This window comes from Pseudorasbora parva, chromosome 17 (genome assembly GCF_024679245.1).
Source record: "Pseudorasbora parva isolate DD20220531a chromosome 17, ASM2467924v1, whole genome shotgun sequence".
NCBI classification, from domain to species: Eukaryota; Metazoa; Chordata; class Actinopteri; order Cypriniformes; family Gobionidae; genus Pseudorasbora; species Pseudorasbora parva.
In genome coordinates, this window is record NC_090188.1 from 4897670 (window position 1) to 4920521 (window position 22852).

Below are 22852 nucleotides of genomic sequence, written 5' to 3' on the forward strand. Positions count from 1 at the left end.
ACTTTTCTTGAGCTCATCTGAAGGCCACAGAAGTTTGGAGGTCTGTAGCTATTGACTTCTGCAGACCTGAAAACTTGAAAGTGGGCGACTTCTGCACACTGTGACCCTCAGCATGCGCTGACCCCGCTCTGGGATTGTACGTAGCCTCGCACTTCATCCCTGAGTTGCTGTTGTTCCCAACTGCTTCCACTTTGTTATAATACCACTAACAGTTGAGTGTGGAATATTTAGTATTGAGGAAATGTCACGAATGGACTTTTTGCACAGCCTATCACAGTACCACGCTTGAGTTCACTGAGCACTGAGAATAGCTTCCAACTTCTATAATATGATGTATTTATGATAAACTTCACATGCTACAAAAATACATTAAAATGATAACCTAAAAACTATAACATGATAATCTTTTGTCATAACATCTGATACATAGAAAATAATCACATTATGCAAGATATTGAATCTAAGCTTGTGTTCCTGAATCCAGCATCCTGAACATGGTGACTTTAGACATTGATGGATTGTTTTCCGTATACGGCCAGTGATGAAGGATGCACACAGACCTGAAACCAGGCAGAAACCTGATCAATGATCGCTCATGATGCTGCCGCACTGATGCTCATGCCATTATCTGCTTCAATATGACTAATCAAACTCTATGTTATCTATACAAAACATACTACTGTACATGTGGAACAAGACTGTTTTCCTGTAATATTATACAGGGCTGTCAGAATCAGAAAGATTTCCACTGGCTCATGCACAAATTAAATTTGGTTTGGTTACAGATGCTTTCAGTCTTCATAAAAACACAGAAAAAAGTATATGCAGTGAGGTATCACAGGATGTGTGGGATGAACATCAAATAAGATATAAACATTGTGCATTGAATATCTCAGGAGCATTTTGATAATGCATCAAAGTTGTATACTGTATATCATACATACAGCATATTAACAGAGAAACTTCCCTATAATATTAAATATAGTGACTGATCAAAAAGGGTTTATAACAAAGTAACAGAATCTATAGCATGTTAGGCGACACCCTTAAAGCCTAATGTTTAATTATTGTGTGACTTTTTCACAGATACTACAACTTTATGGTTACAGTGAGCGCCCTCTAGAGCTTCTCAAGACTATGTGCAACGTTGAGCTGTGAGACATAAAGTAAGAAAAATCAGTTTAGATCTCTTTAATATCTCAATTGTTTTTGCCTAGATGGCAGTGAGATCAAATGGAGAGCAAAACTGATGCGTTAAAGCAGAAAAACAGTGGCTGAACAGATCATGTGTGAATATTCAATTCTTCTCATCTGTAAATAATGTGTTGTTTTTAAATGTACAGCCAACAGTAATCAAATATTTATGGCTCATTAGGCGGATGATTGTTATCTGAAGTGAATTAAACAATGCAGTTTATACAGTGAAAGTCCAGAAACCTGGTGCCTTGCTCAAGGTTGTTAGAGTAAAACTCCAGTAACTTCCCTTATTTGATCACACAAGCCCAGATATTTAACCATTATGAGTTAATTAACTGTGACCTTTGACCCCTGAGATGTGTAAAAGAGCACAGCTTGAGTACATAAAGAATGAGAAGAATAAGGCCAGACTCTTATACTTTGGACAATACTTAAAGGTTATATGTTAAAAGGTTATTTTTGATCATAAAGTGTGTAATTAAGGTTAAATGACCTGCCAGGTTCAGTTTGTTTGTGCAGTAAGTGGGTTTACATTACAAAAACACACAAGCATCGGATCATTCATACAAAATAATACAAAACACACTTTTATTTTGCTAAGAGGATTATATGCACATCGTTTAATTTGCTTATTTTCATATTAAAGGTTTTTTGTTTTTTTTTGTTAAAGTTGGGCATATGGTTTCATGCATGTGATTAAGTTTTACAAACCCTATACAACATTTAATGCTATAATTGCTAATGCTAATTAAATATAAATAGCTACTAATTAAATACTTGTAAAAAAGGTGAAATTTTAACATGTTGAATAATAACATAAAATCTGCCTTTTAAATGATAAATTAAATGAGAATCATTTTTATTTTATTAACATTTTATTATATTTTAATCAGAAATCTTAATGTATATGCTAAAATTATATATAATAATAATAAATACTAATTACATATTTTAATAGACTATAAATTTTATTATTTTTATTTAATAAATATGCATTATACTATGATGTTGTATATACATACAAAAGGTACTACTTGAAAATTAACCATGGTTTTACTACAAATAAAACAAAAAACTTTGAAAAAACATTTAATGCTAAATACTTGTAAAAAGGTTAATAAAATATAATCAATGTTTAAATTTTAACAACGATCTGTGTCAAATCAACGTAATAATGCCTTCAATAACATACAACTGAAAATCTGCCTTTTAAATGATAAATTATATGATAATTATTATTTTATTCAACTTTTATTATATTTTGATCATAATACCTCTTCAGTAATCTATGTTAAAAATATTATGAACAATAATAATTAAATATAATAATTAAATATTTTAAGTGACTATAAGTAGGCTATAGTTTTATTATTTTTTATTTAATGACTATTATGCATAATACTACTGATTGTATCTACATACAAAAAAGGCACTACTTATGAAAATTAACCATGGTTTTATAAAACCAAAAACACCATGGTAATTGTAGTTAAACCACAAATTCACCTTGGTTTTGTTACAGTAACAATAGTTTAACTATGGCATTTGTAGTAACACAGCAAAAACAAAACATGGTCACTACACTTTTACTATAGTAAAAACCATGGTTAATTTTCATATTAAAATGATTTAGTTCCAAATTACCCTGCAGTACCACATAAATACCATGGTACTTGAATTTTATTAACATTGTTTATATCAAAGTGCATGTTATCCATTCGTCACACTGTGCAAGTTCAAGCCTAGTAGTGGCATTGAAATATGCGAGTATTCAATAACTCACAATCGTCTTTTCTGAGCCTCTCGGGGACCCGTAGCTGTTCACTTTTCCTCCACGTCAGCTGCATCTGCGCACTGCTCTCATCCACACATACATCAAGTTTCTTATTCTGGTAAGCGGACAGTAAAATCTTCCCCTGTCGTGACAATTATCGCATGGAGTGATGTTTAAGAAACTGAAGCAGAAGGTGATAGAGGAGCAGTCGCCTCAGCGGAGCAGCGCGCAGGCGCAGGTCAGTGCACTTTGCTTATGTAGCATATATGCTAACAAAACAAAACACAACATCAAGTATATACTACTAGGATGCATCCTAACACACTTATTACCGTGTTATAGATTAAAATTACAACATGGGCTCTTTAAATAACCAGTAAACTAGCGGATTGGTTGAGGGTTGTATGTTGTAATTCTATGGGACTACTATGGTGATGATGATACTATGGTACTACATGCTACTGAAATTAATTACTTAACTTTAATTAATTACTTATAATATTACAATGGCACAACCGTGGGACATTTTCTAAAAACATGGTACTTTTAGCAAAGTTGTTTGTTGTTCTTAATTGGTGTCAGGTACAGGTTTACCTGTACCAAGTTATTGACAGTGTTTTGTGTATTTACCATGGTATTACTATTAAGATATATAAGTTATGACACTTCAGAAATGTTAGAGCCTATCAGAAGATTTACATCATTAGATCAGTCGGTTTGGGATTTTAAAGTGTTGATCTGTCAACTAGTTAATGAACCACAAACCAACCTGACCTGTTAACCAGACCCGAGAGCACGTTTCCCTAAACAGACGAAAGGTTAAACTGCTTCTTCAGTTGAAATGCAAGTCTGTTTGGTTGAATTAAGCAAAGTTTTTAATAAAAATTGTAGTATAATAAAAATACATGGCTGTGTCATATTTCTGTTAATCTGCTTATATCTATCAATTTATCAATTTATTTAATTTCCAAACCTATTTTACACAGTTTATTTGTATTTGCAGAAATGCAAAAAAATACAATATTATTGCGAAATATTATTACAATTTAAAACAATGATTTTCTATTAAAAATACTTTAGAATATATAATTTATTCCTGTGATCAAAGCTGAATTTTCAGCATCATTATTCCAGTCTTCAGTGTCACATGATCCTTCACAAATCGTTCTAATACAATGAAATGTTTTTGTTGCATAAATAATGTCATAATGCAAAATATACATTTTAATAAATATAAATATTTTTAATCGTATGCCATTTCTTTTGTGTTTGGCAACTTGTGTCCATGTTGAAATCAGTAAAATAAAATATGAGGTTTTAAAGTCAGCATTAAACAGAAGTCACAGTAGTCTTTTCTTATGGCTTTTGGAACAAGAACAAATGTTGGGCGGGGCTTGATTTTGTTCATTGGGCATTGATTGGATGATTGTGGTTTGCTATTGGTGGATCTCATGTGAGTGACAGTTTGCCCCGCCCTCGTCATCAGAGAAGAGAAGAGATGTCGCTGCAAGAGGCAGAGGAAGTCATTTTGATTCAAGATTATGAGGACATATACATTTATCAAAAATAATGATGTGCACAGATAAATCATTTATAGTAAATACTGAAGAATCATTAATGTTTGATTTAATGGTGACTTTAAAGAGCAGTAGTTTCCTCTGACTCTGATGTATTTGGTGTACTGCTAGTGATGATTGTGTCTGGATGGATGTATAACGCACATGTCTGTTCAGCAGGTGAGTTCAGGAGAGAGGCGTACTCAACCCCCTTTCCTGCACCAAGATGCCCCGGCCTCCCCCAACGACAGAGAGGTGAGCGCACAAACGGAAACGGGCCTTCTTCTCATTGGTCTTGAATGCATGTAAATGAGCAGCAACTGCTTCCATGTGCCAGAAGTGATCTTTAACTCTTCTAGAATATCTGAACTGTTATGCATAAGAATGCACAATACTGTCATGCTTTTCACAAGATTACAGACACAGTACATTTAATGAATGCCTTCAGGTCACATCTGCTAATTGCTTTGCTTTACGTGGGAGGTGTGGGATATGCAATGTGTCCCATACTAGAATTAAATTATTTACTTTACAGTGTATCTATCATATAAACCCAAGAAACACCAAACACTCAGCTTGAAAAGTGTGCTTGTGCTATTTTCCTTTAAAATTATTCATAGTTGGTTTAAAATTTTAATATTAAGTAAATCTGTAAGTGTCTAAATACTGGTAAAAGTTAATACATTCTGTTTTAAATGAGATATAATAATAATATTTGAATTAAAACTTAAATGATCTACCTCTTGTTTTACAGAGAACGTGCTCAGATAAAATCAGTTTGATAATCTCCAGCTGGTTGGTTAACACATGACATGCTATTATTGTATTAATACGAGCTAATAATAGTCTAGATGTTCAGTTCTGTCATTTCTGGACCGTGACATTAGACCCCCTTTGAAGCATGAACCTTTAAACACGGTAAATAGTGACTTATAAATACACCTTATGGACTTTCTGACACTCAGCTCGGTTTATCTTTGGGAGTTTCATCAAAGTAGCATGAATCAAGTTTTTGTTTTATTGATGTTTTTGTCCTTTTTTTATGAATCATAGCTCAAACAGAATGCAGCTTAGAATCAAGTTTTTGTTTTATTGATGTTTTTGTCCTCTTTTATGAATCATAGCTCAAACAGAATGCAGCTTAGAATCAAGTAAATCACTGCGGGGGAAAGTTTGACTGACCAGTGAGCCGAGGTTTTGATTGCACTTTTTTCTGTCATATTTTCTGTTTGCATTTCTGTTTGAAATTTCCACCAGATCTCAGAATGAATTCCACATCATTTCAGCATTTCCAGGGCTCAACAATAAGGATTTTTTTGTTTAGTTTTTTTACTAGCACTGCCAACATTTTCACTGGCCCTCCCACAAAAATTAAATGCAAAAAACCTAAATTGATTTCTGTCAGAAATGTACTTTCTAAATATTAATATTTATATAAAAACTTAATGTTTTTATTTAATTTTATATATATATATATATATATATATAAAATAGATAGTGTTATTTTTTATTTTTCTAAATATTTAAATGTTAATACTTGATATACTATTTATAAATTAAGTATTATAAAGATTTATGTATTAGTACTAGCTATGCTAGTATTTATAAAAATGTATATTTGTTAGATTTTATAAAGTTAAATATCTAAATAAATATCTATATGTATATTTTTTAATATAGATACATTTTCTATTTTTGTTATATTACACTAGGATATTATAATTTTGTTTTACTAAAGAAATGGTTTAGAGTTTTGATTTCAAGACTATCTCTGACTAAAGTCAAAACTTTAGAAACATATAGAAATAGACTCATAAAAACTGTAAGATAAAGTAACAACGCAGCTTTGCCATCTCACTGACTCATCCTTATTTTTGAGCCCTAATTTCTTCTGTGCCAAGGCGGGTACAATTACCTTTTTGATGTCTCTACTAATAAAATATTATGCTTTGATACCAATCCTGGACCGCTACACATTCAGGACACAAAATCAGCTTTGGTAGTGACATCAAATAGTGTAAGCCTCAGTGTGGATCCGCTGTCTCAATTCTCTTTCTGTTTCCACAGATGTCATTCTCTCATCCTCTGGCTCTTTTTCTGTCGTTTCACTCATTGTGTTGTTTTCTCATTGCTCTTCACTCCTTGGTCCCGTCATTAATGCGTTGACTCGTATGGGGGGGTCATTCAGCTGCTGGCTGGGATGATAGCAGAACCTGCTTTTCTCTCTGAGTATACTATCTTTGCTCTGGACCACTCAAAACGACCCAAAGCGGCCCAGGTGCCCAGTGCGGTGAGTCTGTCCTCACACATCGCCTCCTCTTCCTCACCCCTCGAGAAATAAACCCTCCTCCTCTTCCTCCTCCGTCCCTCTGTGATGCCTTTGGAGGTTATGGGCTAGAGGAGGCCGAGTAACACCTGCTTGCAGCTTTTCTCACTGACCGTTTCACTAGCCGCTCTGCATAACTCAAAGGCATCTCGCTCCTAACCCCTGCATCTAATATCTTGTGTTCCTCGATAGGCCTGATTTGTGGGATGGCAGTTGCTTTTCTCAGTTTTTGTACCTCGGAATGGTTGCTCTTAGGGGTGGGCGATATGACCAAATTTCACAATATGAGAAATTTTGTTTCAAAATAACGATATACATCACAATATATTTATTTTGTGTTATTTTATTTCATTTGTTATTGAAAATAAGAAAAAAGAAGCAAATTAAAAACAGTAGGACAAATGCAATATAACAACATATGAATTTAACAAATTAGGTTTTTCAGGTACAATAGGTTTATTTAAGATGTAGTTAGAATTAGTACAGAAATGTAATAATCAGGGGGTGTAACGATACACTTGTGTCACGATTCGATATGTATCTCGATACTGAAATCACGATACAATATTTATCCCAATATTTTAAGGGAAAAAAATATATATATTTTTAATGACCCACAAATATTCCCCCATTGCATTATTATACATTATATTCAACATTATGTATAGTTGTTGTAAGATTCTATGTAATAAGATTATTAATGTAATAATGTCACTGAAAACCTAAAAAAAATGTTCCCTCACGCATTATTAACACTTTCAATGCAGGCAGCATCTCTCCCCATGCCTGCTATGCCCTACCTCTCCCGCTATTAATGCAAAATGTAAGAATGAACCATCTAAAATGCTTTGAATAGTCATACTACTAAAACTGATGGTGATCTGGTGATTTAAATAATGTTTGCGCTCTCACTGAGGAGCGCCATTCTGGCAGCGCGCACACTTCAGAGGATCAATGCAATCCGTCACAGTTTCTAATCGCAAGAAAGCTCGTCAGAATGACCGCTCTCAAACTATAAACGTTTAGTTCATCCAATAATTTTAATTCTGCATTTACTCCCTCTCATGTTGTTTCCCTCACACGCAATCATTTGAACATCCGTGTTTACTACAGTATGTGCGTTGTGATAAATATATTCATCACATAAAGCCATTGTGTCTCTTCAGAAGACTTGAAGACTAAAGAACATTTGGATTAGACACTCGATTAGTTATTTTTGCATGCCTATAACATTATTTGCATCTTTTAAGTTTGAGAGGAATGGACTTTAAAAATGAAGGGACATAAATCCCTCAGGTTTCATAAAAAATATCTTCATTTGTATTTGGAAGTTAAATAAATAAAAAAAAACGACATGATGGTGAGTACATGATGACAGAGTTTACATTTGTGGTAGCCTACATTTGTTCATTTGTGTTTGGGTGAATTATACCTTATAAATAGGCCTACTACAGCAAGTTGAGCCTTGGATAAAACAACTCTATATCGCGAATCATATCGTTTCCATCAACGATACACATCGTCATATTTTTATATCGCGAAATATCGTTACACTCCTAGAAGTTATTCAGTCAAGAGCAGTAAGTTATCTTCTCTTTTGTTTGATTCAGAGCAACAAGCAGTTACAGTCAACTCCAGAATTATTGGCATCCCTGTTAAATGATAAAAGGGGGCATTGAAAATAAATCTGCATTGTTTATCCTTTTTATCTTTTATTCATAAAAAAAGTAAAATCAATGACATAAAACAATTGAAAGTGTGTGTGTGTGTGTGTGGGGGGGGGTCTCATTATGAAATAAATGTTTTTCTCTAGTTCACATTGGCCACAATTATTTGCACCCACTTATTGCAACGTCCTTTTCCCAAGATAACAGCTCCCGAGTCTTCTCCTAAAATGCCAGATGTGTTAGGAGAACAACTGAAAAGGGATCAGAGACCATTCCTTCATGCAGAATCTCTCCAGATCCTTCAGATTCCCAGCTCTTCTCTTCAGTTCTACCACTCAGTTTCTAAAGGGTTCAGGTCAGGGAACTGGGATGGTCATGGCAAAAGCTTAATTTTGTGCTCAGTGACATTTTTGTGTGGATGTTTTCGATCATTGTCCTGATGGAAGGTCCAATCACGGCCCATTATAAGATTTCTAGCAGAGGCCATCAGGTTTAGATTCTTTTATCTGTTGGTATTTGCTAGCATCTTTGATGCAATGTCTCTGAACAAGATGTCCAGGACCTCCAGCAAAAAAAATAGGCCCTCAACATTAAAGGGGGGGTGAAACACTCAGTTTCAGTCAATCTCATGTCAATCTTGAGTACCTATAGAGTAGTATTGCATCCTTCATATCTCCGAAAAGTCTTTAGTTTTATCATATTTATAAAAGAAATATAGGCTGTACCGAGTCTTTCCGGAAAAAAACGAGCGCCTGGAGGCGTATCGTGTGGGCGGAGCTAAAGAATGACAAGCGCGCAAAGCGGTGACGTCCTCAAGCGTGGAGAAACCCATGGCTATCTCAGCTAATACAGATAATGATCCAGAATCAAATCTGAGGGAGAAATAAATTGAACAGGAGAAACGGCAACATCAGGACGTCCGTCTCTGTGGTATGTAAGTTACTGTATTTAATGGCCTCTCCACATTTCTGTGTGTTTACTCGCAGTGTATGAGGACATGATTCGGTTTATGGACTATTGTATGCGACAAGACCTTAGAAGTAGCAAGCAAAACGGTTTTGCACGTCAGACTAGTGTAACGTTATACAGAGAACAGCAATGGAGTAACCGTTAACAGTTAGCGCATTTGAATAACGAAGCACGCGATCGTGTCGTTTACTGATGTTTACTCATGCGTCCGTAGCCAAAAGCAGAGACATTTGAAGCAGTTTAAGTTAACTCACCGGCTTCTTCCAAAGCAGGACCGAAGCTTTATCCCTGGGACTGCTCCGTCAAAAACACACTTCTTTGGTATGATTTGGTAAAGTCCTGACAGCAGTGGCGTGTAAATCCATTTTGAGACGCAACTGAAACGATGTTGTGAAGCTTCCCGTCATTTCTGCGTTCAAATCAGTTCAAATGCAGCGCTGCCTTACGGGAATGCTGTGCTGAAGCGTTGAAGTCGCTCGACGTCACCCATAGGAATAAAGAGAAGCGCGGCGCCACATAAGTGTTCACGGACGACTGGATCTGCATCTGAGAGACTGTTTACAACGTGCTCTAGTCACGCGCGCGCGCGCACCATACCGGGAGAAGAGCCCGTACAGCCCATACAAGGACCTTCCGCTCTTATTAACGTCAAGTCGACCCATACTCGAAAAAAACTCGCCGAAACTTGTGAGAAACCGGAAGGAGTATTTTTGACACAGAAATACTCCATCAAACGTCCAACATTAGTTTTTGAAACTTTGTCTATGTTTAGGATTGGAATCCAAGTCTTTAAAGGGATCCCATGGTGTTGAGACTTGTATGGCTTAATATAACATAAATGATGTCTCTTACTGAATTATGTGGTAGAAAACCCATGAAAGATCTACGTTATTTTAAAAATCGATTTTATATTTGGACCATGGGCGGCGCCATTTTGTTTGCGTTCTAGGTTGATGACGTAGAGTGGTTGAACTCCTCAATCAGCTGGCGTTACCCGTAGCTATTTTTACCACAACGCAACTCGAAAATTGTTTCAGAGTTAAACAAAACAAATGAATTGCTTTGTAATTGTACTTAAAACACACTCAAACATACATGTGCACACAAACTCACCTACACAAGTCACAAACAGATCGGCGGGCGCGCACACACACACCTGACTGCTCTGTCTCAATCGCATGTATCATCACCAAAACATCCTGCCTCTCTTCCTCACGTTACTTTATCCCATCGTCCTACCTAGATATTTCCCTCTGCTGGTCACATTAGGCATTATAGTTAATCTACTATCAACAGTCTATCTGGGGAACAGGATGTGTTGAACAGGATATCAACAAAGGGAATAGATTGAGGGTTATGTATGCGCGCGCAGTGCGTGCGTGTGTGTGTGTGTTCGCGCCGATCTGTTGGGCTGGGTGTGTGTTCGCGCCGATCTGTTGGTGTGTGTGTGTGTTGCTGTGTTCGCGCCGATCTGTTGGGGTGTGTGTGAGTCTGTGTGAGAGAGAGAGTTTGTGTGCACATGTATGTTTGAGTGCGTGAAGTCGGACAGCTGTTTGTAAATCGGCTTTACTCGTTATTGCGGTGGAACGTGAGACTGAATGACTGCACTCGAACATGTCCACTATGGTGTCGGACAACACTACAAATGTCCGTCCCTTCAAATAATGCCCTATTTAAGGGTATAGGGTCGATTTCAGATTCAGCCCCTGTCGTGGAGACTGAGCAGCCCAACATCTCGATTGAGACAGCGCAGTCTGTCAGGTGTGTGTGCGCGCCCGCCGATCTGTTTGTAACTTGTGTAGGTGAGTTTGTGTGCACATGTATGTTTGAGTGTGTTTTAAGTATAATTACAAAGCAATTCATTGGTTTTGTTTAACTCTGAAACAATTTTCGAGTTGCGTTGTGGTAAAAATAGCTACGGGTAATGCCAGCTGATTGAGGAGTTCAACCACTCTACGTCATCAACCTAGAACGCAAACAAAATGGCGCCGCCCATGGTCCAAATATAAAATCGATTTTTAAAATAACGTAGATCTTTCATGGGTTTTCTACTACATAATTCAGTAAGAGACATCATTTATGTTATATTAAGCCATACAAGTCTCAACACCATGGGATCCCTTTAACAGTGTAAAAAGATCAGTATGCATGAAACAGCATTTCACCCCCCCTTTAAAGATCCGGCATGGTTATATTTATCCATGGACATGGGGTACTTTTTATACCATTGTTTGCACCAAACCCAAAAGCTCTTTTTTTAGTTTCATCTGACCACAGAACCAGGTCCCTTTTGAAGTTCCAGTCGTGTCTGACAACTGAATATGCTGGAGTTTGTTTTTGAAAGAGCGAGAAGAAAAACTTGAAAAACTCCCAAACGACTTTTGGTGCTGTTTTTTGGGGGGCTTTCTGACCCCAAGACTCAACTAATCTCTGTAATTGTCCATCTTTAATCCTTTGGAGAGTTTTTGGCCACTCAAACTCTCCTCCTCGCTGTGCATTAGGATGATATTGACACATAACACATGTCTATATCAAGGTAATTTGGCCTTTGTGTTTCCTCATATTTATATACTGTGGAACAGGACGACATGGTTGGACAATTTCATGCTCCTAGTCACCCTGGTGTACTAAAAAAAAACTAAATATGTTGAGAATATACATTAGAGATATTTTACTAATAAGAATTTCCAGGGGTGCCAGTAATTGTGGCCAACATGCATCGAAGACATTTATTTCATAATGTAAGATCCCCCCCACCCTTTCAGTTGTTTTACTGTAATTATAGGTTAGAGTTTTAGTGCACAGATCCATTATACTGATAAACATCTGGTTTACACCCAACGATTTACTTTCTCTTAAGACATAACCGGCTGTTTTTACATGAATACTCCACACAATGGGCATTTGTCATTATTGCACGTGTATTCGACCGTTCAAGCACAGTAAGACTTGAAAAAGAACTGAATGTACGATCACATGCCGAGAGACGTGGCTTTCTGTGTGCACACTTTACACTGTGGGTCAGTCAGTGCATGCACTGCATTGAGTTTTTTTTTATTAAAAAAAAAAAAAAACGTATTGTGCTTGCTAACACTTTTTAACACAGTCTCAAATTCATGCTCGTCTTCTGAGAATGGCCTTTTCAGGTTATATTATGCTCATAACTCTTTTTAACATCAAGCACGTCCCGCTCTTTATATTCTCATTCATGCTTTTCCTCAATCTGAAGTGCCAATAGTGCACGCAAATCCTCTAACGATAGACATTTTATACCGTGGTAAGTAACTATATGTATATATCGTCATACCGCCCAGCCCTAGATCCAGGAATGAATGTTATTTCCCGTAGTGTTAGAAATTGCCATGGATTCCCTGTCCCTTTCCCTAAGTAGTATCCTCATAGATTCCCTTCGGTTACACAATGTTGAATGTTCGCTTGCTGTTCCCTGAGAGTTCTTGTGATTTCCTTACAAAAACGTTCAGATTCTTTGTTTAAAGGTTTTGTGCTTCTAAACTTGGATTACTGAAGGTCTTTCGCATGATTTGCGCCAATATTTCCCAGTGCACGCTTTAGTTATTTTACACTTTTGAAAAATGTATTTTTGATTTTGAAACTGACACAAGGGGGATCTAATGGTTAATTGGTTAAGTAATCTAAAACAAAATATAATTATGTAATAATGAAGTATTATTATCATAATATAGAATTATAATATTATAATTAATATATTGATGATAAAATAAAAAAAAATGTTTTTATCCAAGCGTTATTTACTTGAGGCACAGTTTTACAGTAAGGCCACATTACCTATTTCCACCACAGTTATATTGTGTTCGTGGAGACGGTAGAGGCTCAGAGCTCTGACAGAAGGATTTGCTCATTATTTCCAGATACGGATAATCCCTCCACATGCACCTGAGCACATTACACACACATCAGCTGACATACAGCTCTGCCAATCAGCCCAAAAACACTGCTTATGTGATGTTGTGTGATATTGGCCACATCATGTTCATTTGGTAGAAATGGACAAAAGGATTAGGCAATTCTGTGGATATATTTCTTTTTCTAAAATGAAATTTACAAGAACATTCTGATTCTGTAAAGTGGACTTTATTTAGTTTTGCAGCATAATGGGATTTGGTTGGAATGTATATAAATGTTTAAGGGTATATTTTTATTAAATAGACATACTTAGTATCTGCATTCTGCACCAAAATTAGTTTTAAATCTCGATGGACCCTAATCTGATTATCAGAGACTTTGGTGTTTGTTAGAAAGCTTTGCATTGCTTTTCAGGATTGCATCAAACTGTGTTCTTATATGATTAGAGAAAAGAAGTGCTATAATAAAAGTTTAAATGCCCCTGCAAATCAATTATAGGGACAAGTATTGTGTTAATAAAAAGTCAGTTTCTGATGCTGCTATTTGTAGTATTGTTCATTAATTTAGTCTTGAATTGATACTGTATAGTAGATCAATATTATTGACAGGTGCAATGATAACTGCATAAATACACTGCTGGTGTTGTTAGAGATTGTCGTTATAATGTGACATTACATAGTCAAAGTCTTCCTGGCCTTCAATGGCATATGCAAATGTGTTTAGTTCCTCCCTCAGGAAAGAAAGAGTATTTATTGCTAAACCTACCTGTGTATGTTCTGAAGGACACTTGTGGTTTGAGTGTCCTTGTTCTAGGCTATCAAAGTGAAAAATGTCTGATTATTACATTTGGCCTGAAGTGTGTAGAGATAGCCTTCCTCACAGCATACAGGAAGTGAGCTTCAGTTGTTGAATTTGATGTAAATACGACTAGCTTTGACAGTTTCCAGCATATTGCATTTTGACAGGAAATTTAAACCCATCTTTTTAAAGTCATCAAGGTCCAAACTTCAGTCAATTTATGCATCATTTTTAAATGCGTTAATTTTTTTCTTTCATTTTTAATTTTATGCAGTCTTACTATATTTAATGTCAAACTATATGATATGCAACTTAGCTAAAACTGGGTCAGCATTAAGCCCTCGTTTACGTGCAAAAATGAACCTTTATTGTTGCCTAAGTTATGCCTGCAAAATAAATAGTTATACAGATTTTGTTAACCTGTTCATATAGAAAAAAACATTCAATTCTGATGTACAATAGGGTGAGATTTGTATACATTCTCATGTCCATGAACACAAACAGAGTAACATTACCCATGACTTCTTTCATCTACCTTAGGGAGAACGCTGTGGCCATCTAACTCCTGCAGATCTCCTCAATGCCAAATGCACACGCTCTCAGTAACCAGCTCCACTAGTGGGTTTGGACTGTTTGCAGTTGAAACGCTGCTAGTGTAGTGCTGCTGTGTTTAACTCCTTGTTTGTTTAACGCAGTAGTTATGCTGTCTCTGTTTGTATTTAACCCCTGTGTTCCTCTTCGAGTTGCATGAGGTTAAGGTGGGTGTAACCAGAAGCCCCTGCATTTCTCGTAGCAAAAACTAATATTGCTCCCAGAGTAATCGGGGTGCAGCACGATGGCTGGAGGAATACTAACCGGGCCTGAAGTTGACCGGCGAGACGCTGCTTTACTCATGTTTGTTGGTTCTGTTCTGATGCAGAGCATTGCTAAAGCAGCCGGCAGCTCTCCGAGAGGCAGTGTCAACGGGGATGGAATCGCTTCTCCTCAGGCAAGTGACCCAAAATTTACATTATCCCATAATTTATTCACCCTCAAGTCATCCTAGGTGTAAATAGACTTTCTTCTTTCAGCAGAACACAGTCTGAGTTATATTAAAAAATATACTGGCTCTTCCCAGCTTTATAATGGGAATGAATGGTACCTTTGATTTTAAAGAGAAAAAAACTGCATCCATCCATAATAAATGTAATCCCTACGACTCCAGGGAGTTAATAAAGGTCTTCTGAATATCCATATTTTTATAACTTTATAAACTATAATCACTAGCGTTCGGTAACAGCCATACGTAAGTCTATAGTTCCACCATGGGTTACTTTTATTATGGATGGCTTCAAAATCTATGGCATTCACTTCCATTATAAAGATCGGAAGAGCCAGGATACGTTTTAATATAACTTTGAAAGAAGAATGTCTTAAACACCTAGGATGGCTTGAGGGGGAGTAAATTAATAGGTCATTTTCATTTTTGGGCAAACTATCCCATTAATGTGTTTTAACATTCATTAACCAATTTGAAGCATAAAATCTATTCACGTTTAATGCTGATTTTTCTGAAATAAGTTTGACACCAGTTTTATTTTATAATGAAAGAAAGAAATTCTTCTATTCAGTAAGGATGCATTCAATTTATCAAAAGTTACAGTGAAAACATTTATAATTTTACAAAAGATTTCTATTTCAAGTAAATTCTGTTTTTCTGAACTTTCTATTCACCAAAGAAAACTGAAAAAAACAATTATCATGGTTTCCACAAAAATATGAAGCAGCACAACTGCTTTCAACAATGATTATAATAATACAAATAAATGTTTTTTGAGTATATCAACATATTAGAATGATTTCTGAAGGATCATGTGACACTGAAGACTGGTGTAATGGTGCTGAAAAAAGTAATGAAGATTTTTAAGTAATCAAATAAAAAAGTTATTTTAAATGGTAAGAATATTTTACAATATTAGAATTTTTACTGCTTTTTCAAACAAAAACATTTTAGAGTGTAAGAGGTTTTGTGCACATACAGTTCTGTGTGAAAGTCACTAAAGTAAATGGTATTAAATAATTAAAACAAATATTTTTGTAAAGCATGACTTGCAAAGTACTGTATGTGTCACAGACATTGCATCTCCCCTTTTCAGCACTTCACCTTTAAAACTCCTATTTGGAAGGAGTGTCACTGTATAACTTTCATTGGATTTCAGTTGGTGCGACACTTTTTCATTGAAGGGTGTCATTTATAGGCCTAGTTAAAGTTTGAATCTTTGATCTTAAATAGGGTGTACTTATTTTTCTGAACTCTTTGTATACTCCAGAGAGAGGAGCCTCAGTCTCTGGCCCAGAAGCTGCAGCAGAAGGTGTCTTCCGTGGAGTCTTTGCTCCGGGGTTCGGGTCGCAGCGAAGGGCTCTTCCGCTCCAGCTCGCGGGACAGTCTGGTTAGAAGCTCCTCCAGAGACTCCCTCACTCTCATGGGAGAGAATGATGCCCAGTCGTCCCCGGCGTACGACCCTCCGTCAGACATCGAGAGCGAGGCGGAAGACTCGCCTGGCAGTGTTGAGAGTCTGTCCAAAGAGCAGCTCTTAAACCGCCTGCACAGGGTGGAGAGAAGCCTCGGCAATTACAGGGGGAAATACTCGGAGGTGAGCGACCTTGGTGTAAACATTTCGGGTGATCCGATTGCTCGTGGGCAGACCAGATCAAATTATGATCAGTTATATCCGTTATACTCAATTCGTGCAGCCGAGTCTGTAGCCATTCCAGCTGCACCTGACCAACAAAGTCTAGCACTAAACTATCCAATTACATTTTCTGTTTGTTTGTTTGTTAAAAAAATACATTTGTACTGTGCTCGATTAACTGAGACTTCTTACAGCACTTGCAGGCTGTTGCCCTTTTATTTAGTTGCTCTCCTCTTTTGTAAGTTGCTTTGGATAAAAAGCTTCTGCTAAATGATTAAATGTAAATGTTATGCAGGGATTTTCTAGGGGAGTGTCTCAGAATTACATATATTACTTCTGCAAGTAGTCAGATGCTTAATTTCTAATAAATAAAGCTTAAAACTCTTGTTTTGGCACAATTTTTTACTTGTTAGACAAGTAGGTGGTCACAACAGATACTGATTACACTAAACTTGAAAAAAAAATTGACGTGGCCCTGAACACCTCTGGTCACAAAATGCAAAATAAAGTCATTTAATGTCGAAACTTTGACTTATTGATGCATTTTATTTATTTAAAAAGTACTTTTTTGATTAATATTAATATTTATTACATTTATGATCTTACTTGGTGTTGTCATGTTCTCGTTACGTTCACTCATCTCAGCAAAGTCATTGTTCATTGTAACATGGCTGATATTATTGTTTTATGAAATGTTTAATGTTGTTATTATATTGCTAATTATATAAGCATGAACCAAAGTGAGGTGTGGGGGGGGGGGGGGGAAGGGTGCGTGTGTATGTTTCTGTCAGATGTTGTCCTGACTGTCTGTGATCTGTGTAACAGGTCCGCTCAAGGCATTGTATGTTGGAGACTGATACGATAAATGCAACTGTATTGTTGTTAAAACAACATTTTAGACGGTTGCTGCCTCTAGTAATGTTGAGCATCTAATTCAACAGATTTGTTTCTGAATTACTTGGCATATAGCAGATTGCGTTCATTCAAAGTGGCATATAGTACACTTTTTTTCCAGGGAGAATTCCCCTAAATCATGCTTTTTTTGAGATGGAAACTGCAATATTTGTTAGCGTCAGGGCCTTGGTAATTTTTTCCAGAAGTATTAGTATTGCTCATTGGGTATTTGAAAATAAAAACCACTGGCCAGTTGCAATTCTCTTAAAATGTCCAAATATTGTCTGATTAACAACCCAAATCTAAGGATCTCCTATTCCTGATGCATTTTTTAAATGCAAATTGAAGCACAAACTCTTTATATGTTAAATAAATATAAGGTTTCGTGTTTCAAGGAAAGCTCTTTTGCTCATTTGTAATCCTCCCTTTTCTCTGCTTTAGGATGTGTCCCGAGGTGATAGCGAAGTAATAGATTGATAAACCTTGTGGCATGAACATGCAGTGCATATGGTTAAGCTCTTATTAAGAGATTATTTGAACAAGTCTGTTTTGTTCAAGAAGAGCTCAGCCCTCTAGTACAGACTGTGCATAATAAACATGACACATCAGCGCTGCCTCAGTTCAACAGATATCAGAGATAATGCACTGCGCTGCTGACACTGTGGGGATTATTAACTGTCTACACTAGTATTTATTTACACTGATCCAGTCACTCAAACCACCTTAGGAAGTAGTCAGGTATGCTTAATGCCATATTGTAATATATATATATATATATATATATATATATATATATATATATATATATATATATATATATATATATATATATATATATATTTTTAATCAATATCCTTATTGCCCACTGGATAGAGGAATAGCCCTCATGCTGCCATCACATGACCTGCAACTGGTCGAGACCATAGACTGTAAAAAAAGATGGACGACGCCCCTTCACCATCTTCCGTTGTAGAAAAGTGAAGCTGCCAAATTCCAAATGCGGCGCTGACATGTTGTGCTGATTTGGGACCGGAGTCTGCGCAGTAGAGAGCAGGAAGTAGAGCCGCGATATCAAAAACTCTGCTGTCTGTTAGTACAGTTTACTGCAGAACAACACATTATGCTGGGGAAATATAGAAAATCAGAAATTAAAACTCAAGCTCCAATCCCCTTTCGATAATCCAGAAAAAAGTCTGTTGGTGCCTTTGCTCAGACAAGCCATCAATCATGACGTCACACTCCCATTTTTATAGCATCAAATAACTAACTAAAACCAAACTTATTTAAAAAATACAAAAACAGAACACTTGACCTAAAATGATAGAAACCATCTTTGGAAAAAATTAATTTGAAGTGTAATTTGATTGTTTTGTTTTGATTGTCTCGCGTCCCATTAGCCCCCTGTACATGGGGAGCGGGGACGTTTATGAGCTATACTGGGATCAACCACCTGGGGGCGATCGAAACGCTTTGGCTTCACTTTTCAGGATGTGTGCGGCAGGCTTGGTTGAGACGTTGACTATTGGAAGAACTAATCGACTAGTCAAAAGTGTACATTGAGTCACTCAAGATGGACATGTATAATCTCTGTGTTATTGAGATGTTTCAGATCCCATTTCCGATTGAATGTGATGCCACACCGAATTCCTGATTTGGGAATGGGACAGTTTGTTTTGTGAATGAGTTGATCATAATTACTCGACTTATCTATTCTTTCTCTCTTTCTTCTCTCAGTTGGTAACAGCCTACAGAACCGTACAGCGAGATAAAGAGAAAACTCAGGTAATTTCATATTCAGCCAATGCAGCCGAATAAATAAAATGGAGTTTCCTTGCAGCTCGAGGGATGTTTTCCTAATGTTTTTCCTTTAATGAGTTGCTGTACTTGTGCTGTGAGGTTTGGCACTGATATTAGTCTGTCATTCATTTCTGTCTGTGTGTCTCAGGCCATCCTCAGCCAGAGTCAAGATAAAGCCCTGCGAAGAATAGGAGAGCTCAGGGAGGTTCGTCTTTTGCTGTTCCCTTCCTCTGTTCATCTGGCACACACATTAATACTTCATCACAGGCACTACCATCAATGTTTTTCCACCTCTGATATCTCTGTTACTCCTCGCTTCACACTGTGTACTCAAAGGCAGCCTGAAACAGCATTCGCAATGCAGATAACGTCTGCAATGAGCCATGTTTCAGAGACATTTCATGAGTTTGTCTCTCTGGGTTTGTTGGATCAGGATTAGGCGTAATATATCAAATATTTAATATACACTATTGCTCAAATATTAATCACTCTTTAAAGAAATTAATACTTTTAATCTGCAATTATGCATTATTTTTCATCAAAAGTGACAGTGAAGACATTTATAATGTTACAAAATAAGTTTACTTCATCATATGAATGAAAATATTTTGAATGAATGATTTCTGAAGGATTGTATGACACTGAAGACTGGAGTAATGATGTTGAGAATACAGATTTGAACACGGAAATAAATTATATTTTACAATATATTTGAAAAGGTCTATAGAAAACAGTTATTTTAAATTGCATTAATATTTCACAACATTACTGATTTTACTCAAATACATTTTGATCAAATAAATGCATAATTTTTGAGCAGAAATTACTTTAAAAAAAATAATAATATAAAAAACTTTATTTTAGGGTTTAATTCTTACTATTAACTAGTGCCTTATCATGCATATTACTAGGAGATTGACTATTTATTAATACGTATAAAGCACATATTATGCCTTATTCTGCATGACCATATTCTACATCCCATAATAATCCCACCCAATGCCTAAACTTAACAACTACCGCACCGCTATTAATAAGCGGTGAATTATGAGTTTGAGGCAAAAGCCATAGTTAATAGTGAATATGTGTTCCCCATACTAAAGTGTTACCATTTTTTTTCTATATTAAAATTATTTAATGTGCTTTTCATTTATCCTTAATAAACCGCCAGTAGGCTATTTTTAGTAAGATTACCAAAACTCAGAAGCGAAAATGCCAGTAGAATTGCAAAGCTGCTTTAAAACTCTTGATATGATGGCGATCCTCAGGAGCTCCAGATGGACCAGCAGACCAAGAAACACCTGCAGGAGGAGTTTGATGCTGCTCTCGAGGAGAAGGACCAGATGATCACTGTGCTTCAGACTCAAGTACGTGTTTGTTTCATATCGCTCGTTTCCCATGTTAATGGAGGTGATACTGAAGCTGTTTGTCTTCAGGTGTCGCTCTTGAAGAAACGACTACAGACGTCTGGAGGTATGGTATCGCCAGAGCTTGAGACCGCTCAGTCCACGGATACGGTTGATGCAACTTCTGACATTCAGAGCCCCTCGAAAGATGACAGCTCGACATTTAACACAGGTGTGTGTGCAGGCTCTCTAGTGCACACGTAACATGTCTCTACACAAAAGTTGTCTTTACTCTTTAACATGTTTGTCTGTCTTCTGTGTGTGTGTGTTCCTTGTTTGGCAATACTTGTGAGGGTACAAATGTCCTCACTTATAGTAAAATATGAAAACAATATGAGGACATTTGACTGGTCCTCACTAGTTAAAAAGGCTTATAAATCGGCCAAAACAAGTTTTTATTTAAATCTATTGTTTTGCAGATGTTTCTGTGATGGGTAGGTTTAGGGATAGCGGTTGGGTTAGGGGATAGAAAGTATCATTAACCTGATATAAAATCAATGGAAGTCAATGTAATGTCCTCACTAATATAGTGAAACAAATCTGTGTGTGCGTCTGTGCGTCTGTGCGTCTGTGCGTCTGTGTTGGTCTGTGTGTGTGTGTGTGTGTGTGTGTGTGTGTGTTTGTTTGTGTCTCCAGCAGAGGGCAGTGGAGAGCCGGGCGACACCGTGGACCTCGAGTTGCTCCAGAAGCGAATCAAAAGGCAAGAGAGTCTCCTGCAGAGATGTAAAGAGATGATTCGCTCCAGTAAAGAGCGCTCTGCTCAGCTGGCCAGCGAGAACGAGGTTTTACAGCAGCAGCTGCAGGAGAGACTGCAAGAGCTTGAGAAAATAAAGGTATAGAAAAACAAAATGACACACAAACTGAAGAACATCTAGTTTTTGCTTAGCTGAGTTTGGTCAGGGATTTATTAATTAGTGCATATCTTTCTTTTACTTTTTTTATTGACATTTTATTCGTACATGGTTTATTTGATTTTTTTATTTATTTAAATTTATTTTATTCTTACATTTATTTATTTATTTTCTTTATTTTATTTTTATTTTAGTCATACTTGGTATATTTTAATCATTTCCATTCTATTTTATTCATTCATGATTTTTTATTTTTATTCATACGGGTTTATTTTTTTATTTTTTATGCATGTGCGGTTTACTTTTATTTTTATTTTATTTTATTCATACATAGTTTTTTTATTATTTGTTTTATTCTATTCATACATTATTTTTTTAAATTCATTTTGATTTTATTCATACATGATTTATTTATTTATTTTAGATTTTAATCATATGTGGTTTTATTTATTTTTTATTCATACTTGGTTTATTTTATTTATACGTGGTTTATTTTGTTTTGGATTTGTTTTTATTTATACATGTTTATTTGATTTTTTATTCTATTCATACATTGGTTTGTTTTACTTTTTTTAAATATGGGCGGCAGTGGCTCAGTGGTTCATGTAGATTGTCTACAAACCGGAAGGTTGGTGGTTCAATCCCCGGTTCCACCGGACCATGTGTCGAAGTGTCCATGAGCAAGACACCTAACCCCAGCTGCTCCAGACGAGCTGGATGGCGCCTTACATGGCAGACACCGCCTGTCCGCGGTGTATGAACGAGAGAGTGAATGAGTGAATGTGAGGCAAGATGTAAAGCGCTTTGGATGGCCATAGGGTCTGTTAAAAGCGGCATATAAATGCAGTCCATTTACCATAAATATATTATTTAATTTTATATGTAATTTTTAGGTTTTATGAAATAAAATAGGTTCTATTAGGTTATAGGTTCTTTTTAATGCGTTTCATTTTTTCAATTTTTTATGCATCATTAATTTGTGTGTGTGTGTGTGTGTGTGTGTGTGTGTGTGTGTGTGTGTGTGTGTGTGTGTTGGAGTGGCAGCGGGTGAGGTACCATT

General features: G+C 36.3%; 2 protein-coding genes across 2 annotated transcripts in view; both read left to right on the forward strand.

Annotated features, from left to right (window-relative positions):
* Positions 1-3011: 3011 nt before the first annotated feature.
* Positions 3012-16606, forward strand: LOC137045574 (golgin subfamily A member 4-like). The gene is made up of 5 exons (XM_067422282.1): positions 3012-3209; positions 4708-4782; positions 6716-6817; positions 15092-15164; positions 16482-16606. The coding sequence occupies exons 1-5, from the start codon at positions 3141-3143 to the stop codon at positions 16604-16606; spliced, it is 444 nt and encodes a 147-aa protein (XP_067278383.1). The 5' UTR covers positions 3012-3140.
* Positions 16485-22852, forward strand: part of LOC137045534 (golgin subfamily A member 4-like) — a 33450-nt gene continuing 27082 nt past the window's right edge. Inside the window, exons 1-6 of the mRNA XM_067422228.1 lie at positions 16485-16805; positions 19473-19520; positions 19684-19740; positions 20804-20902; positions 20972-21113; positions 21578-21774. Coding sequence (XP_067278329.1) covers positions 16635-16805; positions 19473-19520; positions 19684-19740; positions 20804-20902; positions 20972-21113; positions 21578-21774 — 714 coding nt within the window. The 5' untranslated portion in view covers positions 16485-16634. The remainder of the gene's footprint in view (positions 16806-19472; positions 19521-19683; positions 19741-20803; positions 20903-20971; positions 21114-21577; positions 21775-22852) is intronic.

Excerpts from the sequence above, each read along its gene's own strand:
- LOC137045574 (XM_067422282.1), top strand. The coding sequence starts at position 3,141 with ATGTTTAAGAAACTGAAGCAGAAGGTGATAGAGGAGCAGTCGCCTCAG. Across the intron at positions 3,210-4,707 it reads GGAGCAGCGCGCAGGCGCAG|GTGAGTTCAGGAGAGAGGCG; the intron begins GTCAGTGCACTT and ends TCTGTTCAGCAG. Across the intron at positions 4,783-6,715 it reads CCTCCCCCAACGACAGAGAG|CTGCTGGCTGGGATGATAGC; the intron begins GTGAGCGCACAA and ends GGGGTCATTCAG.